Source organism: Canis lupus, chromosome 20 (assembly GCF_011100685.1).
Source record: "Canis lupus familiaris isolate Mischka breed German Shepherd chromosome 20, alternate assembly UU_Cfam_GSD_1.0, whole genome shotgun sequence".
Lineage (NCBI taxonomy): Eukaryota > Metazoa > Chordata > Mammalia > Carnivora > Canidae > Canis > Canis lupus.
In genome coordinates, this window is record NC_049241.1 from 46,123,098 (window position 1) to 46,150,921 (window position 27,824).

The window sequence follows — 27,824 nt, forward strand, 5'->3', positions numbered from 1 at the left end:
TTAATGTAGATTTTTTAAATAAGAAGAGCAATATAATAGCATTATAAAAATATTTAGAAAAGCAAAATAACTCTCTATAGTCTCCCCGTCCACGTTGGCTCCACATTTACACTACCGCTTTCCAGCAACACAGGTTAGCATTGTCGCCCTTGGTGTCTTGTAACGTGGCATTCTATAGAGTGTCCCAGCCACACGCTGTGTGTGTGATTTGTCCTCCCAGGGCTGTGCAGAGCCGTGGTCCTGTTGGCCCTCACTGCTTCGAGGTGGGACCAGGGGCAGCGTGTCCGATGATGGAAGCTGGAACAGCTTCACGTTAGGGCTTTGAGATACGTGCTGCCCTGAGTCATCTTGTCCGGGTACTTGGTGAATTTCTATGGGCTGGGTGTCCAGAAGTAAAATTGGATGTGGACCTCTGGATGTGCTCATTAATCATTTTCGAGTCTACGCTCTTTGTCCATGACATTTACGGAATACAACATACTAAATAAACTCTTCTCTTGGATGTGCCAGGGGTATTTCCAGTCTTTTCCCCTAAATAACGCAGCATTGAATATCTTCAGAAATAAACAATACAGGGAAGCCTCAGTGGCACTGTGGTTTGATGCCACCTGCAGCCTGGGGTGTGATCCTGGAGACCTGGGATCGAGTCCCACGTCGGGCTCCCTGTGTGGAGCCTGCTTCTCCCTCTCCCTGTGTCTCTGCCGCTCTCTCTCTGTGTCTAGGAATAAATAAATAAAATCTTAAAAAAAAGAAATAATACAGCACTGAACATCTTCAGAAATAAATAAGACAGCACTGAACAGCCTCAGAGATCATGCACCGCTAAATATCTTCTATCACCAGGAATCAGATCCTTAGGATAGGGTACAACCCCATGTGTAGAGAGAATACAGCCCTACCTATAGAGGTAGGACCTCTGAGTAGCCTGACCCGCCCCCTCTGCCTGTCTTGGCCCCACAGGAGGGGCACGGGGGAGGCTGGAGCCTCAGCTCCGTCGTAGGCACCTGCTGTGTGTCCTTAGGTAGGGCCTCAGGAAATGCCTCAGTTTCCTATCTGTGTAGCAGGGGAGTTAAGTCAGCTGATGCCAAGGTCCTGAGGTCTTCTGATGTGTGCTTCTGGCCTTGGGCTGGAGCTGGGGTGAAGGGGAGGAAGGGGAAGGCTTGACCCAGCTGTGAAGCTGGCATTCACCGCAGGCAGGTACGTGCACCTCCCAGCAACCCCCAGATTATAATGGTCCTCATTTCCCACATGAGCAAAGTGAGACTCCCGGAAGCAGCCAGCCTGAGACCATGCAGGGGTGAGTGGTGGGGGATTCCGAGATCCCAGGCTCCCCTGGATTGGATTGGTCAGCCAGGGCACCAGGTCCCAGCCAGAGTGAGAGAAGAACCCACAGGCGCAACCTTGGAAATTTCTGCCTTCAAGAAGGGCTCGCATGTGCCCAGCTGAGGTAATGTCAGATCCCTCTCAGATGGGGGAAACTGAGGCAGGTGAGCACCTTGATTCCTGAGGCCGGCCTGAGGTTCCTGCCTCCTGGCCTGTCAAGGTTCCCACAGTGCCTGTGTTTCTGTACAAGACCTCCAGAGGCAGGCCTGATGATCCAGAGCCATTCCTTCTCAGGAAAAAGGAAAGCTCCAGAGCTCATGGTGAACATGAGACTTTCGGATGGAAAGGGAAGGTCAGGGCTTGCTGGGGGCCGAAAATCTGGCCTGATAAAGGCTGACCAGAGACTGCCGGGAACCCTGAGCCTATTGGGTCTGTGGCCAGGGACTCTCAGGTCACTGAACACTTTGGGGGGTCGGGCCTTGAATGCCACCCCAAGGCTGATGACCCCTAGTGCTAAATGGTGGCCGGGAGCTCCCCTGAACAGCCAGACCCTGTGACCTTCAGCCAGTAGGCATTTCAGACTCTACAAGCTTCAAATCAAGCCCCCTGCCCCGGTTTTCTGCCAAATTTGCTGGTGTTCGTTTCCTGGGGCCGCTGTCACAGGTGCAGGCATGGCTCCTTATAGTGCGCTTTGCAGACAGGACGTTTTTTCCAAATTGAAGATCTGTGGCAACCCTGCATTAAGCAAGCCTATCAGCTCCATTTCCCCAACAGCATTTGCTCACCTCATGTTTCTGTGTCACATTTTGGTAACTTCTGCAAAATTTCAAACTCTTAAATGATTATTATGTTCAAATTGCTGCGATCTCATGCTACAACTTGAACGAATGAGGGGTTGCGTCTTATGGAGGAGCAAAGGACATGGTTTCTTTTTTTTTTAAGATTTTATTTATTCATGAGAGACACAGAGAGAGAGAGAGAGAGAGAGAGAGAGGCGGAGACACAGGCAGAGGGAGAAGCAGGCTCCATGCAGGGAGCCTGACGTGGGACTCAACCCCGGGACTCCAGGATCACGCCCTGGGCCGAAGGCAGGCGCCAAACCACTGGCCACCCAGGGATCCCAAGGACATGGTTTTTTGAGCTGGAATTTACTCTTGGTGAAGATGCTGTAAAGATTGTTGAAATGACCACCAAGGATTTAGGGTATCACATAAACTGGGTTGATAAAGCAGCAGCAGGGTTTGAGAGGATTGACTCCAATTTTGAAAAAGATCCTACTGTGGGTAAAATGCTATCAAGCAGCGTCGCGTGCTACGGAGAAATTGGGCATGAAAAGAAGAGCCCATCAATGTGGCAAACTTCATCATTGTCTTATTTTAAGGAATGGCCACGGCCACCCCAGGCGTCAGTGGCCACCACCCTGATGTGTCAGCAGCCAGCACGTGGAGGCAGGACCCTCCACCAGCAAAAAGATGACGATTCCCTGAAAGCTCAGATAATGGTTAGCATTTTTTAGCCCTAATATTTTAAAATTAATAAGGTAAGGTGTGTAGGCTGTTATTTTAGATATAATAGACTCCAGTATAGCGTAAGCATAACTTTCAATATACTGAAAAACCAAAACATTTGTTTGGCACAATTTATTGGTAAGCTGACCTTGACCCGTACCCAAAGAATGCCTGTACCACAAACCAAGTGACTTAGAACAACAGGACTGGGTTCGCTCACAGCTCTGGAGGCCAGAAGTCCAAAACCAGGGTTCACCAGGCTTGGTTCTGTCTGGAGGCTCTGAGGGACTCTGTCCGTGCCTCCCTCCTGGCCGAATTCTGGGGCCCCAGGCGTTCCTCGGCTTGTAGACGCACTCCCCGTTCCCTGCCTCTGCCTTCATAGGACTTTCTCTTGGGTCTGTGTCTACTTCTGTTTCTCTTTTCTTCCAAGGGCACTGGCCATTGGATTTGGGTCCCACCTTATTCCAGGATGATCTCATCTGGAGGTCTGGAGCATGATTACAACTGCAAAGACCCTTATTTCCCATAAGATCCCATTTTGAGGTTCTAGGTGGACATGAATCTGGGGGGTCACAGCCCACCCAGCGCAGAGCTCCTGCTGCTTTTGCCACCTCCAGGGAGCAGCTTATTCCTTCCAGCGAATAAGCTGCAAACCTTTGGGTCCTCTAGATCTTTCCATTGGACTGGCTCAGCTAAGCAGCTCTGCCACAGAAACCCTCCCCACCTGTCACCACCATCTGCTCCAGGCCCATTGTCGTTGGTTGCCTGGACGGTGCCCACCTCCCGGTCTCCCTGCCTCCTCTCCGGACCCTACAGACCACCCACTGCATATATCCCCTCATAGCCCATGCCCCCTCCTGCCCTCATAGTAAGACCAAACACCCAGTGTGGCCCAAGTGGCCACCTCCCCTCCCTCCCCTGCCCCTCTGCTCTTCTGCTCCGGCTCTTCTGAAGCCTTCTGTTCTCTGAGCAAGCCACTCTCTCATGGAGTAGTCCCCACCCCTGGTGACAGAGGGTGCTGCCTCGAGATGGTGCACATCACTGATCACCTGGGCATGACTGAGGGCCTATGTATGACCGGGAGTGACAGCGGCGATGTCAGGAAATGAGAGGTTTCAGCCAGACCCACAGCGTGGAGCTGTTTCAGGGTCTCCAGATTCAAGGGTGGGGCAGTTTCAGCAACTGCAGCAGGTGGGGGTCCAAGGGATGCTTCCAGGCCGGCTCCCAGCCGTTCATTGGGATGCTGACCCCTCCACTTGCCCCACAGGCTACCAGCGGCAGCTGACCTACAGGCACCGGGATGGCTCCTACAGTGCATTCGGGGAGCGGGATGCGTCGGGGAGCATGTGGTGAGTCCCCACCCTGGGGTGTATGGCCGCGGGGACTCTCCCACCAAAAGCCACAGCCTCACGTGCAGCACGCATGGCTAGGACGCTCGGGGCCAGATGCCCAGGGTGACCAAGGGCCTGGTTGGGAATTGGAGACAGGCTCTGCTGGGCCCTGGGGGCGGCGATGGGAGTGTGGCTGTGAGAGTGACTATTTCTCATAGTTACTCCTTCTGCTCTTGTTGCCACCGTGCTAGCTCTCCAGGCTCTCGGAAGCAGGTCCTGGCTGCTCTGGGCCTCTTCAGAGCCCACTGGACCCAGAAACGGGGGTCACCCTGAGTAGGAGGGGATGGACTGGGAGAGGCCGGACCACCGCCTGGAGGCTGAGGTCGGGGGAGTATGTGGGCAGAGCAGCCTGGGGTCTGGTTTCCCTTGCAAGCGGCTCCCTTTGGCTTTTGGGGCAACCAGGGCAGGGAGGGCCAAAGGTGGGGCTGTGCACCCCTTCGGTCTTATTACCTGGGATACTCAGAGCAGGGCGGTTTGTGTGGCTGTGGATTTGCCATCTCTACTTTTGGGCTAACAGAGACTGTGGGGGCACCCCAACTCCTGTCTCCAGATGGGGTTTCTCTCCCTGAGCTCTATCCCAGCAGCACCTGCAGCAGCTATGGGTATGAAAACTGCTCTCCCTGTCTTAAAGCTGACAGTGTCCACTGCCCAGCAGCAGTGCCAGGCCCGGGGGAGCAGTGACACAGCTGGCTGAGCCCCAAACTGTAGAGTGTTGCTCCCTTGGCTCCAGAGGGCTGACCAGCCCAGAGAGAGGGTGCAAGTCCCACCATGCCCAGCACATGGGCACCGCATCCCATCTTGGCCCTGCGTCCCTGCTGATTGGAACTTGCGGTGTTTGGAACTCCCTTTGCTGCAACGGTGCAGAGCCGGCCTCGGGGCAGGGGCAGGCCTGGGAGATGGGAGCCAGAGCATGGTCTGGCTGATGCAGGTGCCCTAAAGGCAGGAGAAAAGATGGGTTTGGGGGTCAGTGAGGGAGGGTGGCCGGGATGAGTGGACTCCTGGGATAGGTATATGCAGGCTTGAGGTTATGGGCTATTTCACATTTTGACAATTCCCCCTTAAAAAAGCATTGATTTTCTTCCTCTTAACTTTTTTTTTTTATTGTAGTAAAGTACGCAGAACATAAAATTTATCGGGGTGCCTGAGTGGCTCAGTCGGTTGAGCATGTCCCTTGGGCTCAGATCATGACCTGGGATCAAGCCCCGAGTCAGGCTCCCTGCTCAGCGGGGGGCCTGCTTATCCCTCTCCTCCCGCTCATGTTCTCTCTATCCCTCGTCTATCAAATGAGTAGATAAAATCTTAAAAAAAAAAAACCATAAGATATATCATCTTCACCATTTTTAAGCATCTAGTTCAGTGGCATTCAGTACATTCACGCTGTGCAGCGGTCACCACCATCCATCCCCGGAACTCTTTTTAATCTTGTAAATCTGAAATTCTGTATCCGTTACACATGAACTCCTCTCCCCCGCCCCCCCCCCCATCCTAGCTTCTGTCCCTGTGAATTTGGTGACTTCCGGGATCTCTCGTGTGATCGTCGTCTTGTCCTCTTCTTCACGGCTCGCAGTGTCCTCCAGGTCTGCGTGTGCTGCGTGTGTAGCAGGGTCGGAGTTTTTCCCTCTTAAGGCTGAATGACATCCCAGCATGTGGAAGCACCCCATTTTGTTAATCTCTTCATCAGCCTAGACACTGTGTCATCCCATGTGTTAGCTGCCGTGGCAGAGCTGCTGCGAATACAGGTGTACAAATACATCGAGATGCTGCTTCCATTTCCCGCGGGGATAGTCCCCGATGTGGAATCGCTGGAGCCCACGGGAGCTTGGCCCCTGAGTTTTCCAGGAACTGCCCAACTGTGTTTTTATAGCTGCAGCACCAGTTTACATTCTCGGCGACAGTGCACAGGGACACTCCCGTGTCTCCATGTTGTCACCGACACTTGGTTTCTGCCGTTTGGACGGTAGCCGCCTGGGAAGCCCCTAGATTTTGAAGAGGGGGACCTGCTCCTCCATCCTGCGGCTTGTCCCTCTTGGCTTCTTGCTTTCTTTTTTTTTTTTTTTTTTAAGATTTTATTTATTTATTCATGAGAGACATAGGCAGAGGGAGAAGCAGGCTCCCTGCAGGGAGCCCGATGTGGGACTCGATCCCAGGACCCCAGGATCACCACCTGAGCCGAAGGCAGATGCTCAGCCGCCTAGCCACCTAGGTGTCCTGGCTCTCTGCTTTCCATCCGTTGGTTCTCCTGCATTGATTTTTCACCCTGTTATTCATCCCTGGGTCCCATCAACTCTCACTCGGATGCACAGTGATGCAGCGGGGAGGGGGGCGGGGTGGACAGGCACAGGCTGCAAAGCCAAGGATGTGACTACCGAGGTGGGCTGTGGGGTGGCCGGTTGGGGGTCCTGGGAGTCCAGAGACGCCCATCCCAGAGTGAGGGGGCCCAAGAGGCTTCCTCTGGGGAGAGACATGTGGGCGGAGCGTGGAGAGACAAGCGGGACCCCGTCCTGTGTACATGGGACAGAAACATGACATGTCCAGCGCCTGGGTGGGGTAACTGAGGCTAGTGGCTTGGTGGAATGTTTTCGGCTGCAAGCAACAGAAATCTGGCCTGAAAGGCAATTCTAAATGTCAGTTCACACCACAGGGCTGGTGTGGGGGCTAGAGGGCTGGCCAGTCTGGTAGCCCACCATGCATCAGGAGCCCCCCGGTTCTCTCCTTTGGTCCCCGTGGGCTCTCTCAGCACAGTGGCTGCTCTCCTCGTGGCGACAGAATTGCAACAGCTGCTCCCAGCATCACTTCATGTGCCTGTTCAAAAGTCATTCCCAGGCCCAGGGACTGAAATGTCCCTAACGGTGGCTGGCCAGGACCACAGAGGGGTCCAGGCATCTAAGACACTTGCAGGTTCCTGAGAGAGATGGGAGATCTCTCTGCAAGGCTGGGGGTCCCCCTTGGGGATTGGCTGTGGAGGGGCATTAGCACCAGTCATGGGCAGAGAGGCTGGTCTCTGTCGTTGGGCCCGGCTGGGTGCTCACCCCCTTCCCTGGAGCACTCACATGGCCCCTCCCATGTCACAGGTGAGGAAGCAGAGACTCTGGGTGGGGGTGGCGCGTGAGGGAGCATGCACAGTTCCTCAGGGGGTGCTCGGGAGGTGACCTTCTCTGCACAACTGCCCCAGCCCACGGTGCCCCCAGCCCCTGCCTCATCCTATTTCAGGCTCACGGCCTTTGTCCTGAAGTCCTTTGCCCAGGCGCGCAGCTTCATCTTCATCGACCCACAGGAGCTGGAGGCTGCCAAGGGCTGGATCGTCCGGCAGCAGCGGGCGGATGGCTCCTTCCCGGCCGTGGGCAGGATTCTGAACAAGGACATCCAGGTGAGTGGCCTCTCGGCCCCCTTCTGGCACCTTAGCCCTGCTCCGCCTACTCCCCAGTGCTGCTGTCTGGGGCCAGTAGGGGGTCGAGGGCTGTCCCCTCTGGCTCGGGGTGACGCTCTAGAGTCCTCTTGCAGGGTGGGATCCACGGCACCGTCCCGCTGACGGCCTATGTGGTGGCTGCGCTCCTGGAGACGGGCATGGCCTCCGAGGTGAGCACAGGGTGGCTGGGGGAGCGGGTGGGCAGCTTTCCCCGCAGGCCAGGCTGGCCATCCTCCGGCAGGCTTTTTTTTTCCCTCGATGCCCTCCTTCCACTCTTTCTCATGCTTTTCGGTGATCCCAGGATGTCCATCTTCCTGGAGTCTGAGCAGAGGATTGAGAGGTCCTGTGATAATTGAGGGGGGAGTGGCGTGAGGGAACTGGATCCTGAGAACCGGACCTCCCAGGACTCCCTGATGCCCCCGGCCCCTGTTTGGGGGGGTCATTTGGGGACAGATCAGTTTCCTGGCTGGTGACCTGTGGGCTCACTTCAAGGAGACCTATACAAAAACTTGTGAAAGTTTTTTTGGGGGAAGGGTCTAGAACCTTCGTTTACAGTTGGTACTGGAGCCAGTGGAGGTGGAGGTGTCCCTGGGGCACCAAGGAGTCATTGTTCTTTCTGTGAAACAGGAGTAGGGGTAGCACGTTCCCTGCTATGAGGGTGTCCATGGTGGATCTCAGCCCTGGGGGCAAGGACCCCACCATTCCTAACATCTGTGTTCAGTTCTACACCCTCTGACAATGAATTGTGAGTTATGGCACTTCTCAGAATTCTTGGCCTCCCAAATCGGATTTAACCTCTGGGTCAAGGGTTTGTGTAGGATCCTAAGATCCTTCATGTCTCGCACACTTTGCCCAGAGGGCCCCTTGCCCTGTGTCAAAGGGCTGAAGTGTGTCTCCCTAAAATTCATATCCTGAAATCCTTAACCCGTCTTAGCTCAGGTCAGCTTCGGCCACTGTCACAAAATACCAGTCTGGGTGGCTGAAACAACGGACATTTACTTCCCATGATTCTAGAAACTGAGACATCCAAGGCCAGGTTCTGTTTGATTCAGTTCTTGGTGAGGACTCTCTTCCCGGCTCATCGGCAGCCACCTTCCTGCTAGGTCCACACGTGGCCTTTCCCTTGTGCGCATGTGTATGTGGGGAGAGAGCAAGGTTAAGGCTCTCTTCTTTGTGGAAAGACCCCTGATCCCATGTGGGGGCTTCACCCCCAAGACCTCACCTACAGCTAATCACAGCCCAAAGGCCCCACCTGGCAATGTCCTCACATTGGGGTTAGGGCTTCAGCATATTGTGGTGGGGGGCACCGACATCTGTTCCAAAGCACCCCAAGACCTCAGAATGTGATTATATATGTAGATAGGGCCTTTACAGAGGTTGTCAAGGGACACCTGGGTGCCTCAGTGGTTGAGCGTCTGCCTTTAGCTCAGGGTGTGATCCCAGGGTCCTACGGGGAGCCTGCTTCTCCCTGTACCTATGTCTCTGCCTTTCTCATGAATAAATAAGTAAAATCTTAAAATAAAATAAAATAAAATAAAATAAATAAAATAAAAAAGAGATAATCAAGTTAAAATGAGGCCATTAGGATGGGTCCTAATTCATTGTGACTGATGTCCTTAAAAAGGGGGCATTTGGAAACACACACACACAGGGAAGATGCTGTGGAGACACAAGAAGAAGACAGCCAGCTATAGGCCCAGGAGCGAGGCCTGGAACAGACCCTTCCCTCAGGGCCCTGGGAAGGAGCCCATGCCACCCACACCTTGATCTCAGCCTCCGGTGAGACAATACATTTCTACTTTCTAAGCCGCTCACTCTGTGGTATTTTGTTCCACAGCCATGGCAAACGCTTCCTCCCTGCTTCCCAGAATATCTGACTGTCCTGGTTGGCCCGGGTCTGAGGGGGGTCCTAGGATGTGGGTCTAGTGGGTGCCTGCATCTCTGAGATTCAGGAGCCCGGGACCCTGAGCCTTCCTGAGGCGAGCCTCGCCCCCATCCTCTGGGCTATCTCAGCTAAATGGACATCCAGGTCGTTCTAACACTATGACGCGTTTAGAGCTGGGCCACGTGTGTCTTCTTCGTTCAGTGAAGCATTGGAAGGTCCCTACATCCTGGGCTAAGTGATGACCCCTGGATTCATGTCCGGGGCTGCCATAACCAGTGCCAGGCGGCTCCTTCTCTCACAGTTCTGGAGGCCAGAAGTCTGAAGTCAAGGTGTCAGCAAGGCTTAGAGCTCTGAAGGCTGGAAGGCAAGATGCTTCCAGGCCAGGCCTCTTCAGCTCCTGGGGGCTCCAGGCATGTCTAGTCTTATGGCTGTCACTCTGGTCTCTACATGGCCTTGTGCCTGCATCTCTGTGTCCGCTCTTCTTCTGAGGACCTTATCCTGACTGCGAGGTGTTGGGCTGGGCTGGTGTGGGCCTGGCCCGGGGTCCAGTGAACCTGCTGTCGGGCCTGGCACCGGTCCCGGGGAGGCACACGGTACCTCTCGACACCACGTGCTACGGGCAGTTTCCATACTTTGTCCTCAGTGGAGGATGGAAAGCTTGGGGAGAACATTCTTTCTGAGACCTTAGCAATTGCTATAGCAGGGTTATCTTTTTTTTTTTTTTAAGATTTATTTATTCATTCAGAGAGAGCTAGAGAGAGGCAGAGACACAGGCAGAGGGAGAAGCAGGCCCCATGCAGGAAGCCCGATGTGGGACTCGATCCTGGGTCTCCAGGATCACACCCCGGGCTGCAGGCGGCGCTAAACCGCTGCGCCACCGGGGCTGCCCTATAGCAGGGTTATCTTAACACCATGGTTCTGTCGGTGCTGACAGGGACACCATTGCTCATTTGCTAAATTCATTAATGCTTCTAATCACTCATTTTTCTCACTTAACCAATATTATTGGGCCACTTCTCTGAAAGAAGCTGTCACTGGACGGTGGACTCCGTTTCTGTCCTCCCAGTGGCTCACATTGGGGTTGGTGGGGGATGTGTGATCAGGGCTGGTGGACTTCCTGGAGGAGGCGACAATAGAGGCGAGGCCTGGAACATGAGGTGGGCCTGGGCAGGGGGTCTCAGAAGCCAGATGGGGTGGGTGGGACAGAGTGGTCAGGGCTCTGCCTACTTCCCCCTAGAACTTGTCTGAGTTGATCTGCTGAGCTCAGACTTCATTTGGAAAGAGTTGATACCAGCCTAAAAAAAGGGGGTGGGGGTTTTGAAAGCCAGGTCTGCAAGCCGTGAGAGCCCCCAGAGGGAGTCTCTCCCGGAGGGAGACAAAATGAGAGTCTGTGAGCCATCAAGTGCTCTCCCTAGGAGAATCTGCGGGTGGGCAGGTGGGGGGGGGGGACAGAACAGCCTCCCAGGGCTCCACTCCCCACCCCATCCTGCAGGAGGAGAGGAGCGCCATTGCCAGAGCGAGGCACTTCCTGGAGTCCAGTGCGCCCCTGGCCGTGGACCCCTACAGCAGCGCCCTGACCACCTACGCCCTGACCCTGCTCCGCAGCCCGGCAGCCCCCGCAGCGCTGCGGAAGCTCCGCAGCCTGGCCATCACCCAGGGTAGGGGGCCCCCACCTGCCACCCGTGAGGCCACTGTGGGGCCGACCCGCAGTGCACCCCAGTACACAGCTCTTGGACACATGCGTGACGCTAAGAGGCACCCTTTGCTCACTGTTTTGTTATTTGCTATTGTATCTCCTACCGACTCCATTTGATGAAGTGGCTTGAGCCCGAGGGTCATTTTTCTGCCCTGTGAGATAGGGGCTAACAAACCCCACCCCAGGGCCCCCACGCCTTCCATCACTGGGTAAGCCCTGCGAAGCCCTTTCCATCTTCAGTATGTGGGTCTCCCCGTGGACAGAATGACTATCCACTGGGTTTGGGGAGCCCCCGTGGCAGAGACTTCCCCGACTGAGCCCCCTCCCCACCCCACTCCTGGACCTCATCCCACTCCCTGCTCCCCACCTTCCCCAGAAGCTTCTTGGCTTATGATATCACCTGAGGAATGTTTTCATTGCTAAGATGAAGGAAAAACAAACAAACGTTAAGCCAAATTCTAAAACCACTCAATTGGCTACAGGATGTAGGAGTACCTGCTTGAGATCTTGGGCAGGAGCCCCGCTCTCTCTGTGGTCTGAGGGCCTTTTATCCCTCACGTGAGCTCAGAATCCTTGGAGGCTTTGCAATTAGCAAGTGGCTTCCTCGGTCCTGAGTGGGGACAGCTGGAGCCCCATCAAGACCCATCAGGAGGGAGGCCAAGGGTCAGGAGGGACTGGGTCTGTCATGTAGCTGTAGATGGGAAGACAGCCCCAAGGCCCTTCTTGCCCTGGCCCTCTGCCCCTGACACCCTCCTACTTTGGGGTCCACTTCCTCTCCCACAATGTGTCTTCTTGAGACCATAGGCACTGCTACTCAACCACGGGAGGCCAGGCCACACACTTGATTGGCTTGTGGCCCCTGACCTGTCCTGGCCCTACAGATGGGGTCACCCACTGGAGCCTGACGGGTTCCCGGGACGTAGACAAGGATGCATTCCTGAGCTTCAGTGATGGGGTCTCTCAGTCAGGTACTGGCTACCGGCTTTGGGTGCTGGGTGCTGGGTCCCAGCAGTGAAAGAGCCCCAACCAGCCTTGTCCATTGCAGTGGTCTCAGCCGAGGTGGAAATGACGGCCTATGCCCTGCTGACCTACACCCTCCTGGGTGATGTGGCCACAGCCCTGCCCGTGGTGAAGTGGCTGTCCCAGCAGCGGAATGCACTCGGAGGCTTCTCCTCTACTCAGGTGAGTTGAGCAGCGCCAGAGGAAGGGGCTCAGGTCCCAGTGGGGTCACTGAGGCCCAGGCTCAGGGCTCAGAGCTTGCCAGGAAGCCACTGCATGCTTCCCCTCCTGGGGCAGCCCCTTGGCGATATGGGACCCAAGGGAAACCTGAGGGACAGATGCATCTGGCTCTGGGACAAGGACCCAGCGTCTGCCTCTGTGGAGGTGACTGCTTGTTGCCGGGGCCCCCAATCCATGGATGTCTGTACCAGATTGGCTCTCCATTCCAGCCCCATGGGTCTCTGGCCTTCAGAGAGGGTCCATGGTGCCCTCCCACTGGGGCCAGGCCTCCTAAGATGGGGGCACGGAGACTGGCGGCTGACCCGTCCCTGGGGCTGACAGCACCCCGTCACCTGTCCCCAGGACACGTGCGTGGCTCTGCAGGCCTTGGCAGAGTATGCCATCCTGTCCTATGCTGGCAGCATCAACCTCACTGTCTCCCTGGCTTCCACCAACTTGGACTACCAGGAGACTTTCGAATTGCACAGGGCCAACCAGAAGGTTCTGCAGACAGCGGCGGTGTGTATTCCTGGACCAGGGGCTGGGGGACCCTCCCTGCTGCCCACCCACCCTTGTGCATCTGCAGAGGGCATCATGGTGTCTTCTCTCTCTCAGATCCCCAGCCTCCCCACGGGGCTGTTCGTGAGCGCCAAGGGTGAAGGCTGCTGCCTGATGCAGGTGGGGCTGTAGGGCCGTCAGGAGCTCATTGGGGCTTCTGGAACCTGGGAATGCCCCGAGGGGCAGGCTGGAGGCTCCCAGCTCAGCGGGGGGCCAGGCTGAGAGAGCCCCTGGGGCAGACTCTCTGACCCCATAATGCAGCCCAGCCTGCCCAGGGCACGTGGCTGTGCCTCCTCTCGGGTATGGGCACCCCCCTCCCAAGAAAATGTTTGACCCTCAATCCAGTGGTCTCTGACCAAAAGCAGACGCCCTCGCCCACCCCCGGAGTCAGCCCAGTGCCTCCTGTTTCTTCTCCCTGCTGCTGTCTGGACTCAGCCTGGCCCTCCCTGCAGCCCCTTGGTCACCCAGCCCCGGCTTTAGCCGCACTCAGGGCCGGGGCAGGCTCGTCTTCTGGTCAGAGGGCAAGTCTCTGGAGACCCTGGAAGCCTCAGCTTCCCCAGGTGTAAAACGGGAGCCCAGACAACACGGTGGATCGGTGGGAGTGGCCTGGAGGCAGAGGGGCCTGGGCCTGACCTGCATGCAAAGGGGGTGACAGTCGTACCTACACTCGCTTGGGCGGCTGCAGGGTTGAATAATGTAATGGTAGTCCCCACGTCCGTCGTTGACGTCACTTTTGTCATCGTTCTAGCCGAGCCGCTGCCTCGCCCCTGCCCCAACCCCAGGTTCCTTAAGCCTCGGCCCTCCCACACCCCCCAGATCGATGTCACCTACCATGTGCCAGACCCGGTGGCCAAACCGGCCTTCCAGCTGTCCGTGAGCCTCCAGGAGCCCGAGGCCAAGCAGCGGCGGACCCCGGGTCCCGCCGCCTCCGCTGATGACGATGACCCAGCGGCCGACCAGCATCAGCAGGAGTACCAGGTCACCCTGGAGGTGTGCACCAGGTAAGGCCACCTCCCTGCTGGCCGAGGAGGGCCACATCCAAGGAGGACGGCCTCTCAGGACCAGGACAGGACGTTGGGCAGGTGCTCAGGGATGGTGTTTGGCGCCAGTCTGAGCCTCTGGATTGTGATGCGACCCGGCCGGGATGCCCGGGGCACTCCTGAGACCTCTACTGCACTTCCCGAGGCTGTGGCTGCTCCGGCCCTTGTGCTTCTTGTTATGGTCGCAAGATATCTCGGCAGCAACCGTCAGGGAACTTTGAAGAACAAGGTTCGTGTTACTCACTGGCCCTGGAGGTTACCGGGCATGCCCGGGGCCACACAGCGAGGTCACAGGTAGAAAGTCTGGAGGTGTGTGGGGCTTTGCCTTTTACTGGGCCAGAGGGTGGGGGCCTAGGGTTTCGCCAGTCCATTCTTATTGGCACATTTAAAAAGATAAGAGCAGGAATTAGGGAGCAGGAAGGGAAAAGCAGGTCGGTTATCTTGGTTACCCAGGGTTTCCTAAAAGGGGAACTCCCATGTGTGGGGGCGCCTGGCTCCTTGTCTAGCTGTTTCTCTGTAGCCATGTCACACAGCTGGCAATCTGTTTATCCAAGATGGATATCCTTGAAATGGATGCTTTTGCAATCAGATGCTTGCTGTCAGGCACTTACACTGCAGATGGTTTTTGAAATGAGGAGGGAGATGGAAGCTTCCAGATGGATGCAGCAGAGACCCCAGTGGCTGGTGAGGCAGGTGGCCCAGGTGGTGTGGTCCCTGTCTGATGCACCAGATCCAGGCCTCTTGGTTCTTTGACAGTGACCCTGGGACCAGGCCACAGAGGGTCCCCAGGGGGGCACAGGCAGCTGCCCGCAGAGGATGCTTATTGCCATGGTGATGATTTGGGAGCCCAAAGGTGGATGGTTGTCATGGCCTCCCAAGCCCATTGGAGCTGCCTGGGCCACCCTCCTCTACCGGGACCCTCAACCTGCCATCAACTGGGGTAGGGGCAGCAGGAAGCAGCCTGGCTGGCCCCAACTCTCTGGCCCCATCAGGCCTGCTGGAGACATCTGTTCCGCTTTCAGCTGTGTCAGAAAGAATCAGGATGTGCCATCCAGATATGGGCTTGCTCAGGCCACAGCCCCACCGGAAGCCTCCCCAGGAGCTGTGGCCACCACAGGCCCTCAGGCCCACAGTCTGCAGGCTCCTCTGTGAATGTCAGCCACCCTCCTTTGTCACCAGCACCTGGCACTGGGAGGGCCTGTCATGTAGCAGGCCCCAGAGGCCAGTCATGCCTACCTCATGTCATAGAAGGGGAAACTAGGGCTGGCTAGAGATGCCCAGTCACTTGGGCTCCCGTGGCCCCCATGGAGCTGCTTCCTGTGCTGGGGACATAGCATGGGGTTTGGGGCAAGCACGACCCAGAGTCAGTAGACCTGGGTCAGGCCCAGAACCCTCGGCCAAGCCTTCTCTTTCCGGTCTTAGAGTCTCAGCTGTGAAATAGGCCGACCGATGACCCGGCCAGCTGTGTGTGTACAGAGGGGCCACCCAGCCAGACCCGGGGTGGGCTCCCCCAGGACTTCAGCTGCTGGGACTGTGCATGTCACAGGGGGCCATGAATTCCACCACAGGGCTTGAGCTCGAGGGCCTGTCTCTCCTCTCGTTGAAAGGTGGCTGCATGCAGGGTCCTCCAATATGGCCGTCCTGGAGGTGCCTCTGCTCTCTGGCTTCCGGGTGGACATCGAGAGCCTGGAGCAGGTGAGGTGGCGCCGGCAGGCAGGAGCCAGGTGGGGTCTCCAGCGGACTGCCCTGTCCGGGTTGCAAATTCCCTGCTCTTTATAATTTATTTTTTTTATTCGGCAAAGTTGATGCCTTGGGGCTGGTCACCTGCTGGGGGGCAGGTGGGGGAGGAGGGAGTCAGCAAACATGGATGTGCTTTAGGGACAAGGTGGGGTGCCAGAGGGTACCCTCAGCCCTGGTTCTCCAGAAACTTGTCACTACCCCCAAACTCAAGAGAGACCCGTCCCATGTGGTGGGTGTGGTCTTGCCCAAGGCAGGAGAAGGTCTGCAGTGTGGGGAGAATAAAGCAGGAAAGGCAGGCCAGTCCTGGAGGGTGGAGGTGACCAGGGAGGTGGCGCAGAGCACCAGGGTAAGAAAGACCAGTATAGAGGCCGTGGGTTTATGTTTCCAAAACTATGAAGTCCCAGGCTGATGGCAGTTGAATGTTGCAGGTGAGGTAAAAGCAGGTGGCAGGGCTCAGCTGGGCACCTCGGATGTCACAGGGAGGCCTAGCCTAGGGCTAGGGCCAGATGGAGGGAGGCTACAGGAAGGGAAAGGGAGGGAAGGTGGGAGCTCAGGGTAGCTGTAACCAGCCTCGCATACCCTGTCCCGGGTGCTGGGTGGGCTGGCAGGGCCTGGGTAGCACTGACCCGTGGGGACTTGCTGGAGGGCCACAGCCAAGCCGCCGGCCTCTGGGGCCTTGGCTTCCTTCCGAACCTGGCCCACCTCCCCCTGACCAGTGTCGGCCCCACAGAGACTGGGGAGGAAGCAAGCGCTGGGGACAGAGGTGCTGGGTGGATGGACCCTGACCTCTGGCTTCCTCGCCAGCTGCTCTTTGACAAGCATTTCACGCTGAAGAGGTACGAGGTGGCTGGACGCAGAGTCCTCTTCTACTTTGATGAGGTACTACTGTCACTGGGGTGGGACTGGGCGCAGGGGTGGAGGCTTCTGCAGCAGCCGTGTTGGTGAGGGCGGAGCTGTCATGGCCCAGTGTGGTTCCTGCAACCATCTCATATGGTGAAAAAGAAACAGAGACAATAAATCCAGGCAGAGCCGGTACAGCTGGTAGCTTTGTGCCCCAGCCAGCTCACCTGGGTGGAAAAAATTGGGAGGGGATGGAATAGTATTCAGGTATAAAAAGGAGTGTATGTAGCACTGATGTGTGGGTGAACCTGAACACCAGACACAAAGGCTTCCTAGCGCATAATCCCATGTATATGAAAAGTCCAGAACAGGTGAATCCATAGAGACACACAGAGCAGGCTTGTGGTTGCCAGGGGCTGGGGGAGGGGAGGGTGGGAGTGAGGAGTGAAAGACCAGGTGTTCTAACACGTAGACTGGAAGGACCCACACAACTAAGTGGAATCAAGTTTCTGTTTTTCACGCCTCCTGGGTATCCTGAAAATCAGCCAGTTCTGGGCACATGCTTTGAGGCATAGTAGGGGCTGTCGCTCATCCCTGAACCTAGTGGCCCCAGCCAGGCCTGAGCCCGTCTGCTAACCCCACAGATCCCCAGCCGGTGCCTGACCTGCGTGCGGTTCCGCGCGCTGCGTGAGCATGTTGTGGGCAGGACGTCTGCGCTGCCCGTCTCTGTGTACGACTACTACGAGCCTGGTAGGCCCGCGCCCACCCGCACCCTCAGCTCAGTTCCTCACCTTGTCACCCCATCAGTTGGTCACTCCTCCCCTGCCTCGTCCCGCAGCGTTCGAAGCCACGCGGTTCTATAACGTCAGCTCGCGCAGTCCGCTTGCCCGGGAGCTGTGCGCTGGGCCCGCGTGCAACGAGGTGGAGCGCGCCCCGGCTCAGGGCCCCGGTGAGTGCGCGGGCTGCTGCCTCCCCTACCCCCAGCCACCGCGACCGCCCTTCGGGAGCTCAGGTGCGAGCGGGGGAGCGGGGTCTCCAGGCAGAGGACAGCTGGGTAAAGGAAGGAGGACAAGCTGGCTCATTCTGGGGACAGGGCCGAGGGGCTGTGGGCGGGCACCGAAGGGGGCGTGGCCGAGCGGGAGGGGGCGGGGCTGAGGGGCTGTGGGCGGGCACCGAAGGGGGGGGGCCGAGGGGCTGTGGGCGGGTACAGAAGGGGGCGGGGCCGAGGGTCTGTGGGCGGGCACCGAAGGGGGCGGGGCCGAGGGTCTGTGGGCGGGCACCGAAGGGGGCGGGGCCGAGGGTCTGTGGGCGGGCACCGAAGGGGGCGGGGCCGAGGGTCTGTGGGCGGGTACAGAAGGGGGCGGGGCCGAGGGTCTGTGGGCGGGCACCGAAGGGGGCGGGGCCGAGGGTCTGTGGGCGGGCACCGAAGGGGGCGGGGCCGAGGGTCTGTGGGCGGGTACAGAAGGGGGCAGGGCCGAGGGTCTGTGGGCGGGCACCGAAGGGGGCGGGGCCGAGGGTCTGTGGGCGGGCACCGAAGGAGCGGGGCCGAGGGGCTGTGGGCGGGTACAGAAGGGGCGGGGCCGAGCGAGAGGGGCGGGGCCGAGGGGCTGGGGGCGGGCACCGAAGTGGGGCGGGGCCGAGCGAGAGGGGCGGGGCCGAGGGGCTGGGGGCGGGCTTGTGGGGGCGGGGCCTAGAGGCGTGAAAGTGAGATGGGGAGAGGGCGGGGCCGAGCGGGGTGCGGGCGCCCAGAGCAGAACCCGTGGTGCCCCTTCCTTCGTCCACAAACCAGAGGTGTAGGGACTGCAGGGCCCTGGCCATGAGCTCCGAGGGTGGCCGCAGCAAAGGGCTGGGTGGGGCTGTGGGGATCCTTCAAAACCTTTTTATTTTTCAAACATACTTGAAATAGGTTTAGATTGCTTTGGTTGATAGCTTCAGTTGTTTTTGCAAGTACTGGGCAAATACTTGCATGAAATTCCAGCAGGTCAGGGCTCAGGGACTCCCAGTAACTGTCGAACACCAGTCGCCACCCTGTCGAAGGTAGTAGTCCCGCCCCAGGGACTTTCCTCCACTCCAGGCCTGGTGGGAAGCGCGGGCCAGGTGGGGATTGGGGTTCCGGAGACCCTGCCGACTTCACCTCGCCCCCAGGGTGGTCCCCGGGCGAGCGAGGTCCTGCGGCCGCCCCAGAGGAGGGGGCGAAGATTTTGCGCTGTGGCTGCGCCCGGGACTGTAGCGCCCGCGGGGACCCGGTGTGCGGCTCCAACGGTGTCGTCTACACCAGCGCCTGCCACCTGCAGGAAGCCGCCTGCCTAGGCCGCGCGAGATTGGAGCCTGCACCCCCTGGCCACTGTGCCCTCGGTGAGGACCCAGCTGGGTCTGGGACCCCAGCTCTCCCTGGATACAAATAATGCACCCCTCTCTTTATCACATCCTCCTCCTCTCCATCACCCCCTCCTCCTCCCCATCCCCACCTCCTCTGCCCCATCACCTCCTCCCATCACCTTCATCCTCCACCTCCCACCACCTCCTCCTCCCATCACCTTCTCTTCCCTGTCACCTTCTCCCTCCTGTCTAGTGTCACTCCGTCTCCCCTCCTCTCCTCTCCCCTCCTCTTCCCCCACTCCCTGACTGTCGCAGTCCTCCATTCCCTGTCTCTCCCTGATCCTAACAGAAGTGGCCCCTGCATCTCTCATCTCTGACTCTCTGTCTTTGGACTCAGGACTGTCACGCTCTGTTCCTTAGGCCTTGTGTCCTCTCCATCTCTGGTTCCTTGCATCAGGGTTTCTGCATCTCCTCAGTCTTGCTTGAGTCTCTCCCCATCCCCACCCCAAGTTTGTGCTTTTCTGGGACTACACATCTCTGAGCTCTGTGTCCCCTTCCCCCACCCTTGTAATCTCTCACCTCCTGCCTGTTGCTCTGGGCCATAGATCTCCTCTTTATGGTCTCTCTGGGCTATCTGCCATCCAGATGGTCCCCCTCCAGTGCCCTCCTACCGACTGAGCCCCCCTTCCTTCCAGAGCAGCTGACACCGGCCTCTGCGTCATACAGTTACGACTATGACCCAGTGCCCCCGGACTCTGGGCACCTGGCAGCCAGCCATGGCCATGAGGTGATGGACTTGGAGGGGGAGGCAGAGGACAGGTGAGAGCCAAGCCCCTCAATTCCCTCCCCCTACTGGCCCTGCACCTGACAGGAAGTGGGAGTGACCAATAGATGGGTCAGCCTGCAGGTTTCCAGGAACTAGGTAGGAGAGAGACAAGGTGATGGGGAGGAGGGGGAGGAGGAGGTGGTGATGAAGAGGATAGGGAGATGCACTACCTGTATCCAGGGAGAGCTGGGGTCCCAGAGGTCAGACCCAAGCTGAGTCCTTACCAAGGACACAGTGGCCAGGGGGCTGCAGGCTCCAGTCTCCCAGGGCCTAGGCAGGTGGCCCCCTGCAGGGATCTCTTCTCTCCTGACCCCATCCCCCACTGTCTGTCCAACACACATCAGAGAACAGCCTGTAGGAGCGCAGTGAGGCTGAGCCTTCCCAAGGACGCGACCCCAGGACAGACCTGTCTATGGGCTGCCCTGGGACCCTGTTAAAGAAATTATTCACGATGCTTGTTAAGATGGCAAGGAAGACTTTGTTCAAGGGAAGGGGCACTGGAGACCAATAGCAGGACCATGCGGTGGGGCCTTACAGTGGAGAGGAAGCCAGGACCCAGTTTGAATGGTACAAGAAAGAATGGAGATTTATAGTCAAGGACCAGCGTGGGGTCCATGAACGAAGAATTACTGACCGGAAACATCAGGGATGAAGGGAGAGTTCTGACTGACCCCACCTAACAGCATCCCCCCCCAAAAGGCAGGCCAGGGTGTCAGACAATGCCCCAGGGCTGGTGGGGAGGAGGGAGCTGACTGGATATGGAGGGTGACTAGGTATGGAGTGAGGCATTCCAGCCTAAGCCGACGTAGCAGGGGTCTTGCTGTAATTGGACAGTGCTGAGATGAATGAACCCCAAAGCCCAGAAGTGGAGACCTAGTCGAAAAAGAGGAGCCTGAGTGGCTTTTTTTTAAATTTATTTTTATTTATTTATGATAGACATAGAGAGAGATAGAGAGAGAGGCAGAGACACAGGCAGAGGGAGAGGGAGAAGCAGGCTCCATGCAGGGAGCCCGACGCAGGACTCGATCCCGGGACTCCAGGACCGCGCCCTGGGCCAAAGGCAGGCGCGAAACCACTGAGCCACCCAGGGATCCCCCTGAGTGGCTTTTGATCAGAGAATCTTTGTCACTCCAGGGAAGGGAAGGGGAAGTGGGTGGGAGACCAGAGAGCCCTGTGGGGTGAGGCTGGGAAATGGCTGCCGGGCAGACTTCCTGGAGGAGGCGAACTTTTCTAAGTTACAGCAAACTCAAGAGGTTTAAGCAACGGGTTGAGTTTATCAGCTCAGGTACGTGCCAGCTCCTGGGGCTTGCTGTACTGTCAGGCCTCAGACTGTGTCCCCCTAGGTCCTGCCTGCCTTGGCGGGTCTCCCCGACACATGTCCGTGGCAAAGGCAGGGTTTTGGCACACCCAGTGGGAATGCTTCCACGAGTGCCCACCAAAGTCCCGGAGGCTCAGGGCCGCATCCTCCACACCAGGCACTAGGGCTCTTAGTCCGTGTGCGCTTAATATAATTATTGGTAGAGCTGGGCTAATGGCTCTGGTTTCAGTATTTGTTCTGTTTTGTCCTCCGTGGCTCCTTTTGTCTCTATTGAATATTTTTTTTAGGATTCCATTTCGATTCCACTCCGGGGATCACCATATATATCCCTTTTCAGTTGGTTGTTCATTTTTCACCACTGTCACAACTGACTCTGCAGTTCTCCCCTACGGGTGGCTTTGTGCCGTCACCGCCTTGGTCAAGATACAGACCGGCTGTCCCTTTACAGCCACGCCCACCCGGCCCCTCCCCGAGTGTCGTTGGGGAATGCTGTGGAAACGGGAGTCCTTTGGAGACTGGCTTTTCTCACTTGCCTCCCATCCGCGTTGTTGTGTGTACCAGAAGTGAACAACCTGTCCCATCGCCGTGCCCCGGTGGCAGTGGGCAGGGTCCTGAGGGTCCTCTTCAGGGGACATGAACCTGCCCCATGACGTGGAGGCAGCTCCAGCTGAGGGCACGCTGGCCCCCGGAAGGCCTGGCAGCCCACGGTGTCTTTCTCTTTTCTCTCTCCAGTCAGAGTGGCTTCTCTTCCTAATGCTCCAAGCAAGAGGACTTGATCTGGCTGCGTCCTGTCCCTGCCTGCCCCCCCGGAAGGGGGCCACTGAGGGGAGAGCTCCCTTGCCCCTCTGGTGGGCGGGCGGACCCCACTCCAGGTGACTCCAGCCTCCAAATGAACCTGATACACGGAACGCAGAGACCTGCCTCGATGGATGACAGGCCTCCTCCCAGCCTTCCCTCAACCAGGGGGTCGGCCTCGATCCCCCCACCTCCCCACCTGCACCTGGGACTGGCTGCACCCCTCCTCGGGCCAGAGCAGCTCCTGCTCCGGGGGCAGGGGTGGAATTCCTGGGAAGGACCTGCGGCCAAAGGCCTCTGTCAGCAACTTCCAAGTGAAATAGGCTGCCTTTCTCCAAAATGCAAAGGTCTGGCCCCCTTTGGGGCACCTGGCTGCTGAGCCCCTGGACCTAGACCTCAAATTGTCCCATAATGGTCACAGTCCCCACACACACCCCTCCCCATCTCACCGCAGGGGTCCCTGAATGTTTGGTCCTGACAGTGCCAGGCCCTTGGAGAGCCGCGGGCTCTGACAGAGGCGCCTTCAGCTTCCTGCCTCCAGGACTAGGTCGATACCCACCCCAGGGTATCACCCCCTGAGCCCCTGAGCTCCCGGGACCCCACACGGGGAACTGCCCTCTTCCAGCATCCTGGGAGGGAGCCCCAGCTCTGCACCCAGGCCTGCCTTCGTTGGGGGACCCTCCCACATTCCTCTTTGTAACCCTCAGGGGATGCCTGCCTCTCTTTGCTCCCGTGCGGCCTGTCTTCTCCCCTTCACGGTGGTATTTATTGCAGCCGGTGCTGCTCGTCTCTGACCTCCAGCCAGTGGGTCCCCAGTGTGCAGCGCCGGCCACTTTCCCGCGCCGCTCACCCCCACCAGCCTACAAGGGACAGTTCCTGGGCCCTGGGCCCGCTCCCTGCGGAGGCCGCTCCTATAATAAAAGCTCATTTCCAGAGTCACAGCCAGACTTTGGCCTCTGGGGGGGCAGCACTGAGGGCTGGAGCCCCTGCTCCTGTCAGGCCCCCAACACCTCTGTTCCCTGGTCTCCAGCTCAGCCTTTCAGAGCTGGGTGGGGAGGAACGTTTCGAACACCTGCACCCCAACCTAATCGCAGACTCCCATGCATTTGTAAGAAATGCTGCCAGGACAGAGAGGATCCCAGGTACCCCTTACCCAGCCTCCCCTGGAAGTAACCTCTTGGAAAATTCGTACATCATCAACCAGGCTCTTGACATGGGTATGCTTCGCTCTCCTAACACTTCCCCAGGCTCCTCGCGTGTGTCCTGGGGCTGCATGCCCCCTGGTTGGTTTTTCCCTAGACCAGATGCATATGGGCCCCATGGGGAAGCCAGGAACAGCCCCCACCTGCCTCTGCCTTGGGGGAACCTGCTTACTCCCACAGTTGATGCCCCTGTGGCTCCGGACAGAGTGCCCCATGCTGCTCTTCGGTGTGGAGGCAGTGGCTACCCTTCCCCCGGTGGTATCCCCCCAACCCCAATACACACTCCAGAACAGCTCAGAACCTGGTAAACAGCTGGGGTGGGGGTGGCAGGGCTGTAGCCCTCACCCCCAGGCCTTACCCGTCCACCCTCCAGATGCCCACCCACCTGGTCCTGGGGTGGTGGGAGACATTAACATCAAGAAAAGGATTCAGATCTCAGGTTGACGGGAAGAGGTGCCATCCTGCAGCCAGGGTGACAGCAAAAGACAATCCTGTAGATCCCCATGCCAGGCCGCACCAGGTTTTGGGGAGCAGATGAGGGCCTCCTCAGTGACTGTTCAGGAGATGCCCCAAACCCGGGAGCCTGTCCCGGAGCTAGGCCCTGGGCTTTGGGGAAGGAGGACTGCCGTCTAGCCTCCTGGCCACCTGGGCCATGACGGGGTGGGCAGCCGGAGCAGCCTCCCGGGTGGGGGTCCTGCAGCAGCTCTAGAGTGGCCTCGGCAACCCCTCTGCCCCACCTGGGACACGAGGGAGCTGGCCGGACCTGGGAATCTGCATTTAGCCCATATGTTAGTTTCTTGGCACTGCTGTAGCCAAATACCACAGAACAGGTGACTTAAGACAACAGAAATTTATTTCTCTGACAGTTCTGGAGGCCGGAAGCTTGAGATCAAGGCGTGGGCGGGGTTGGCATCTTCCGGGGGCTCTGAGGGAGCGAGGCTTGGGCGGTCGGTTTCTGGCGGCCTCTGGCCGGCGTCGTGTTCTCTGGCTGTGGCTGCGTCACCCCAATGTCCGCCTTCGTGGTCAGATGGCCTCCTTCCCGGTGTGTATGTGCGTCCTCTCCTTATAAGGACACTGGTCACAGCGGATTTAGGCTCTCCCCTCCTCCGGTGTGACCCAATTTCAACAGTACCTGCAAAGCCCCTATTTCACAGCAGCTCACCTTCAGGGCGTCCCTGTAGACAGGAACTGGGAGGGGACCCCGCTCGGCCCGTGCAACCCCCTCTCCGTCTGCCCCGCCTCCCGGGGCCCGTCACACCAGCGAGGTGGAGCGGGTGCCGGTGCCCTGGGTGGCCCCGTCCCTGGAGGCCGCCGAGGCGCCCGGGGCCCAGCAGAGCAGCCTCTCCCGCACCTTGTCCCTGAACTCCGCGGACACGTAGTAGTAGATGAAGGGATCCACGCAGCTGTTGAGGGTGCTGAGCGCCAGGCTGGGCACGTAGGCCGCGTACAGGTCCCCCCAGGCGTCCGGGCCCGGGTCCGAGTAGTGCAGCAGCAGCAGCGTGTTGCTGGGGACGAAGAAGGCCAGGGCCGAGGCGAGCACCAGCGCCGTGAGCCCCAGCGCGTGGCCGTAGCGCGGGCCGCCGGCCGCCAGCGCGCACAGCGCGGCCGCGTAGCTCAGCAGCACGACGAGCAGCGGCACGAAGCAGCCGAGCACGGCCAGGCACAGGAAGGCGGGTCGCCAGTAGGAGGCCTGGGCGCCCGCGGGCAGCGCGTCGTGGCACAGCACGCGGGGCGGCCGCGCCAGCCGGAAGGTCTGCTGCTGCAGCGCCAGGGGCAGCGCCAGGGCGGCGGCCGCCAGCCAGGCCAGCGCGCAGAGCCCGGCGGCCAGGCGCCAGCCGCGCAGCGTGAGGGCTCGCAGCGGGTGCACCACGCCGAGGTAGCGGTCCAGGCTGATGGCCGCCAGCAGCAGCACCGAGCCGTACATGTGCCCGTAGAGCGCCGCCGTGGTGGCGCGGCAGGCCGCCTCGCCGAAGGGCCAGTGGCGGTCCTGCAGGTGGTAGGCGATGCGCAGCGGCAGCGTCAAGGCCAGCAGCAGGTCGGCGGCCGCCAGGTTCATGAGCAGCGTGGTGGAGGGCAGCCGCGGCACCCGCGTGGCCAGCACCCAGAGCGCCAGGCCGTTGGCCGGCAGCCCCACCAGCAGCGCCAGCCCGTACACGGCGGGCACCAGCCTCGTGGCCACCCAGCCCAGCAGCAGGGCGCGGGAGCTTTCTGGGATCTCCAAGATCTCGCTGTTGTTAGCCCAGGGCTGGCCGGGGAAGCTGCGCAGGTGGGGCGAGTGAGGGGTCCCCTCCTGGGGCCCGCTCAGGGGCCCCACTGTGCCATCTGGGGGAAAGGGGATCGAGGCGTTGAGAGTCCGGTTGTCACCCCCGTTTCCCCCACCACCACCACCCCGCCGGTCCCTCCCACTGCGGGATGCTGCTCCCTGGGGGCTCCGGTCCAGGCTCCAGCTCTCAGGAGCCCCCAGCCTGGTGAGTCAGAGCTGGACAGACACCCCCAGCCCTGGCACCGGGCTGGGTTGGAGGACTGCCCCCTCCCAGCCAGTTCCCTGTCTCCCACTCATCAACTCTAGGCCTCCCTCCAGCCCCCAGACAAGGCCCAAGGGCATGCACCATTACCTCCCCCTGTGCTCCCCATCTCGTCGTAGGTGAGGGGGCTCTGGCTGTCGTCTTCCAGGTTGAACCCCATAACCAGAGGCCAGAGCAGCACCAAGGCCCACATGCTGCCAAGGCTGCTCTGGGCTGGGGCCGGCTGACCTAGGGCTTCCTGCCTGGCTGGACCCCCCACCCCCAGCTTCCTGAGTGCCAGTGGAGGATTGGACAGGCCCCAGTGAGATAAACCAGTCCCTGCCCCCACAAGCCTGTGACAGGCCCATGGTGTGGCCTGAGGAAGCCTGGTGGCCAGAGTCACTTGGTTTCAAAAACAGGGTCCCAGTGCTGGGCCGGCAAGATGGGGGAGGAAATTCCCCACCCTCAGCCTCTGTCTAGCCCAGAAAGCCTCTCCCGGCTGAGTGGCTGCTTCCTGCTACCCGGTCATGTGTGCAGCCCCCGTTCCCAGGACAGCCCTGCAGGTCACGTCCCCAGGCAAGGGCTCTGCACCCTTCCTGCAGCCCCCCCCCACCCCCGCCCATCCCTGTCTGTGGCTGGCTGGACCAGAGCCCTGCCTCCAAGTCAGAGGTCAGAGCAGGTGAGTGGTCCTCCCCCCTCCCCAGACACCCGGGTCCTCTGTGGGGGCTGCCCCGCCTTATTGCGACTATCCTGGGGAGCAGAGAGGAGCCCAGCTTCGGCCTCCTTCTGGGTCTTGAGGCCCCTTCTGCTCCCCTCCTGGCTCCATCCGCAGCTTGGGGCTCCCGGGAACGGTCAAGGCCAGAACTCAGCCTGAGAGTGGTGGCCAGGCCAGCCCGGGAGAGAGGGCCCCTGAGCCACCCACCCTCCTCTCGCCCCTCCTCGTCCCTGCACTCAGATGCGGGCCCACCTTGCAGGTGAAAAAATTCAGAGGGGCTCGCGGGGGAGGGGGAGGGTCCTCCTCTCTTCTGCACACAGTCCCCCCTGATGCCCCTCCAGGGAGAGGCCTCCGCCGTGCTCCGCTCCACGCTGGGGGGTCTCGACCTGTGTGGTCAGGCTGCTGCTGCTGCTGGGGTGGGGGGGGTGTCTGAGAGCAGGAGAACCCCGAGGCAGCGGTAGGGGGGCAAGGAAGAAGAAATGAACCAGGGGTGGGAGAAGGGCAGCGATGCGGCCTGTCCTGGTGCTGGGAACCCTAATCTAGCCACACACTCGAGGTCACGGGGACCAGCCAGGAAGTGACCGAGCAGTCCCGGACGGCGTCGGCGCAGCTGAGGGTGAGATGCCAAGGTCCCGGCCCCCAGCCCAGGGTGGGGGACCCAGGCCCAGACAGTTCCGGCGGGGACAGGGTCTTAGCCGGGAGTCTCCCGTTTCCGGACTGTTTCCACCGGCACCGGTGACAAATTCAGCCACCTCCTGACCGAGGTCCCTCTGAGCTCACAGGGAAACCCAGATGGGGACCCCCTGCTGCCCTCCAGGAGCAGGACGGGGAACCTGTGCAGGGGCGGCTGGGGGGCTGGCGGCTGGGCGACTCGGGGGAGGCTGGTTGGACTCAGGAGTCTGGGGAGGGATGGGGAGGCGGGTGGGGGGGGGCACGCGGGCAGGAAGTCACTTGTTGGGGGGGCGGGTATTCTCCGCAGGGCGGAGGCGGGGTTGTGTATCCCCAGCCGCATCACAGAAACAACCCTGTGCCAGCAGGAGGGGGCAGCCCCCCCCCAGGATGTGTGGGGCGCCCTGCCGCGCCAGGGGCTTTCTGGAGGATGCTGAGGGCAGCCGCCTTTGGGGAGAGGGACTTGGGTGCCTACCGTTTGTGTGTTTTTGTGTACTGTTGGGATTTTTCTGTGTCATCTGTCACTATCCGTAAAAACCTCACTTTTTTGTTTATTGTTTATTTAGCTCCACGCCCAGCATGGAGCCCAATGCGGGGCTTGAACTTACTACCCTGAGATCAAGACCTGAGCCACCCAGGTGCCCCCCGAAACTCACATTTTAGAAAAGCCCTGGGTAGCTGAGTCGGTTGAGCATCTGCCTTCGGCTCAAGTCATGATCCCAGGGTCCTGGGATCGAGTCCCTCTTCGGGATCCCGGCTCAGCGGGGAGGTTGCTTCTCCCTCTTCCTCTGCCCCTCCTCTCTGCTCGTGCTCTCTCTCAATCTCTTTCTCTCAAATAAATCTTTTTTTAAAAATTAAAAAGGCAGGATAG

The 27,824-nt window shown here is 59.2% G+C and overlaps 2 protein-coding genes and 1 long non-coding RNA gene across 14 annotated transcripts in view; 1 reads left to right on the plus strand and 2 right to left on the minus strand.

The window, feature by feature from the left end:
- The window catches only part of CPAMD8 (C3 and PZP like alpha-2-macroglobulin domain containing 8), a 76,842-nt gene extending 54,038 nt beyond the window's left edge, over positions 1 to 22,804 (plus strand). For 5 of the 10 annotated variants that reach the window (XM_038566939.1, XM_038566943.1, XM_038566941.1 and 2 more), the window contains 16 exons: positions 4,099 to 4,180; positions 7,433 to 7,589; positions 7,724 to 7,798; positions 11,006 to 11,171; positions 12,091 to 12,177; positions 12,255 to 12,391; positions 12,791 to 12,946; positions 13,043 to 13,105; positions 13,802 to 13,986; positions 15,633 to 15,720; positions 16,570 to 16,644; positions 17,250 to 17,355; positions 17,444 to 17,554; positions 18,751 to 18,960; positions 19,620 to 19,743; positions 21,801 to 22,804. In XM_038566939.1, the coding sequence (XP_038422867.1) occupies positions 4,099 to 4,180; positions 7,433 to 7,589; positions 7,724 to 7,798; positions 11,006 to 11,171; positions 12,091 to 12,177; positions 12,255 to 12,391; positions 12,791 to 12,946; positions 13,043 to 13,105; positions 13,802 to 13,986; positions 15,633 to 15,720; positions 16,570 to 16,644; positions 17,250 to 17,355; positions 17,444 to 17,554; positions 18,751 to 18,960; positions 19,620 to 19,743; positions 21,801 to 21,822 (1,844 nt within the window). In that variant the 3' untranslated portion in view covers positions 21,823 to 22,804. Of the gene's footprint in view, positions 1 to 4,098; positions 4,181 to 7,432; positions 7,590 to 7,723; positions 7,799 to 11,005; positions 11,172 to 12,090; positions 12,178 to 12,254; positions 12,392 to 12,790; positions 12,947 to 13,042; positions 13,106 to 13,733; positions 13,996 to 15,447; positions 15,721 to 16,569; positions 16,645 to 17,249; positions 17,356 to 17,443; positions 17,555 to 18,750; positions 18,961 to 19,619; positions 19,744 to 21,800 lie in introns of those variants that run through there. The other 5 variants (XR_005375031.1, XM_038566942.1, XR_005375032.1 and 2 more) reach the window with 5 other exon arrangements.
- LOC102153011 lies at positions 16,129 to 17,549 on the minus strand. 3 transcript variants are annotated; one of them, XR_005375035.1, is made up of 3 exons: positions 17,397 to 17,549; positions 16,552 to 16,740; positions 16,129 to 16,282 (listed from the first exon to the last, which is right to left on the minus strand). It is a non-coding gene; the product is annotated as an uncharacterized LOC102153011 (long non-coding RNA). The 3 variants fall into 3 exon arrangements; XR_005375033.1 differs by having other exon boundaries at positions 16,552 to 16,750; positions 17,397 to 17,545; XR_005375034.1 differs by having other exon boundaries at positions 16,552 to 16,750; positions 17,270 to 17,408.
- Positions 22,805 to 23,896: 1,092 nt separating the features above from the next.
- On the minus strand, positions 23,897 to 26,174 carry F2RL3 (F2R like thrombin or trypsin receptor 3). Its single transcript, XM_038566947.1, has 2 exons — positions 25,681 to 26,174; positions 23,897 to 25,387 (listed from the first exon to the last, which is right to left on the minus strand). Exons 1-2 carry the CDS (start codon positions 25,781 to 25,783, stop codon positions 24,318 to 24,320), a joined length of 1,173 nt encoding a protein of 390 aa, XP_038422875.1. The 5' UTR covers positions 25,784 to 26,174; the 3' UTR covers positions 23,897 to 24,317.
- Positions 26,175 to 27,824: the final 1,650 nt, after the last annotated feature.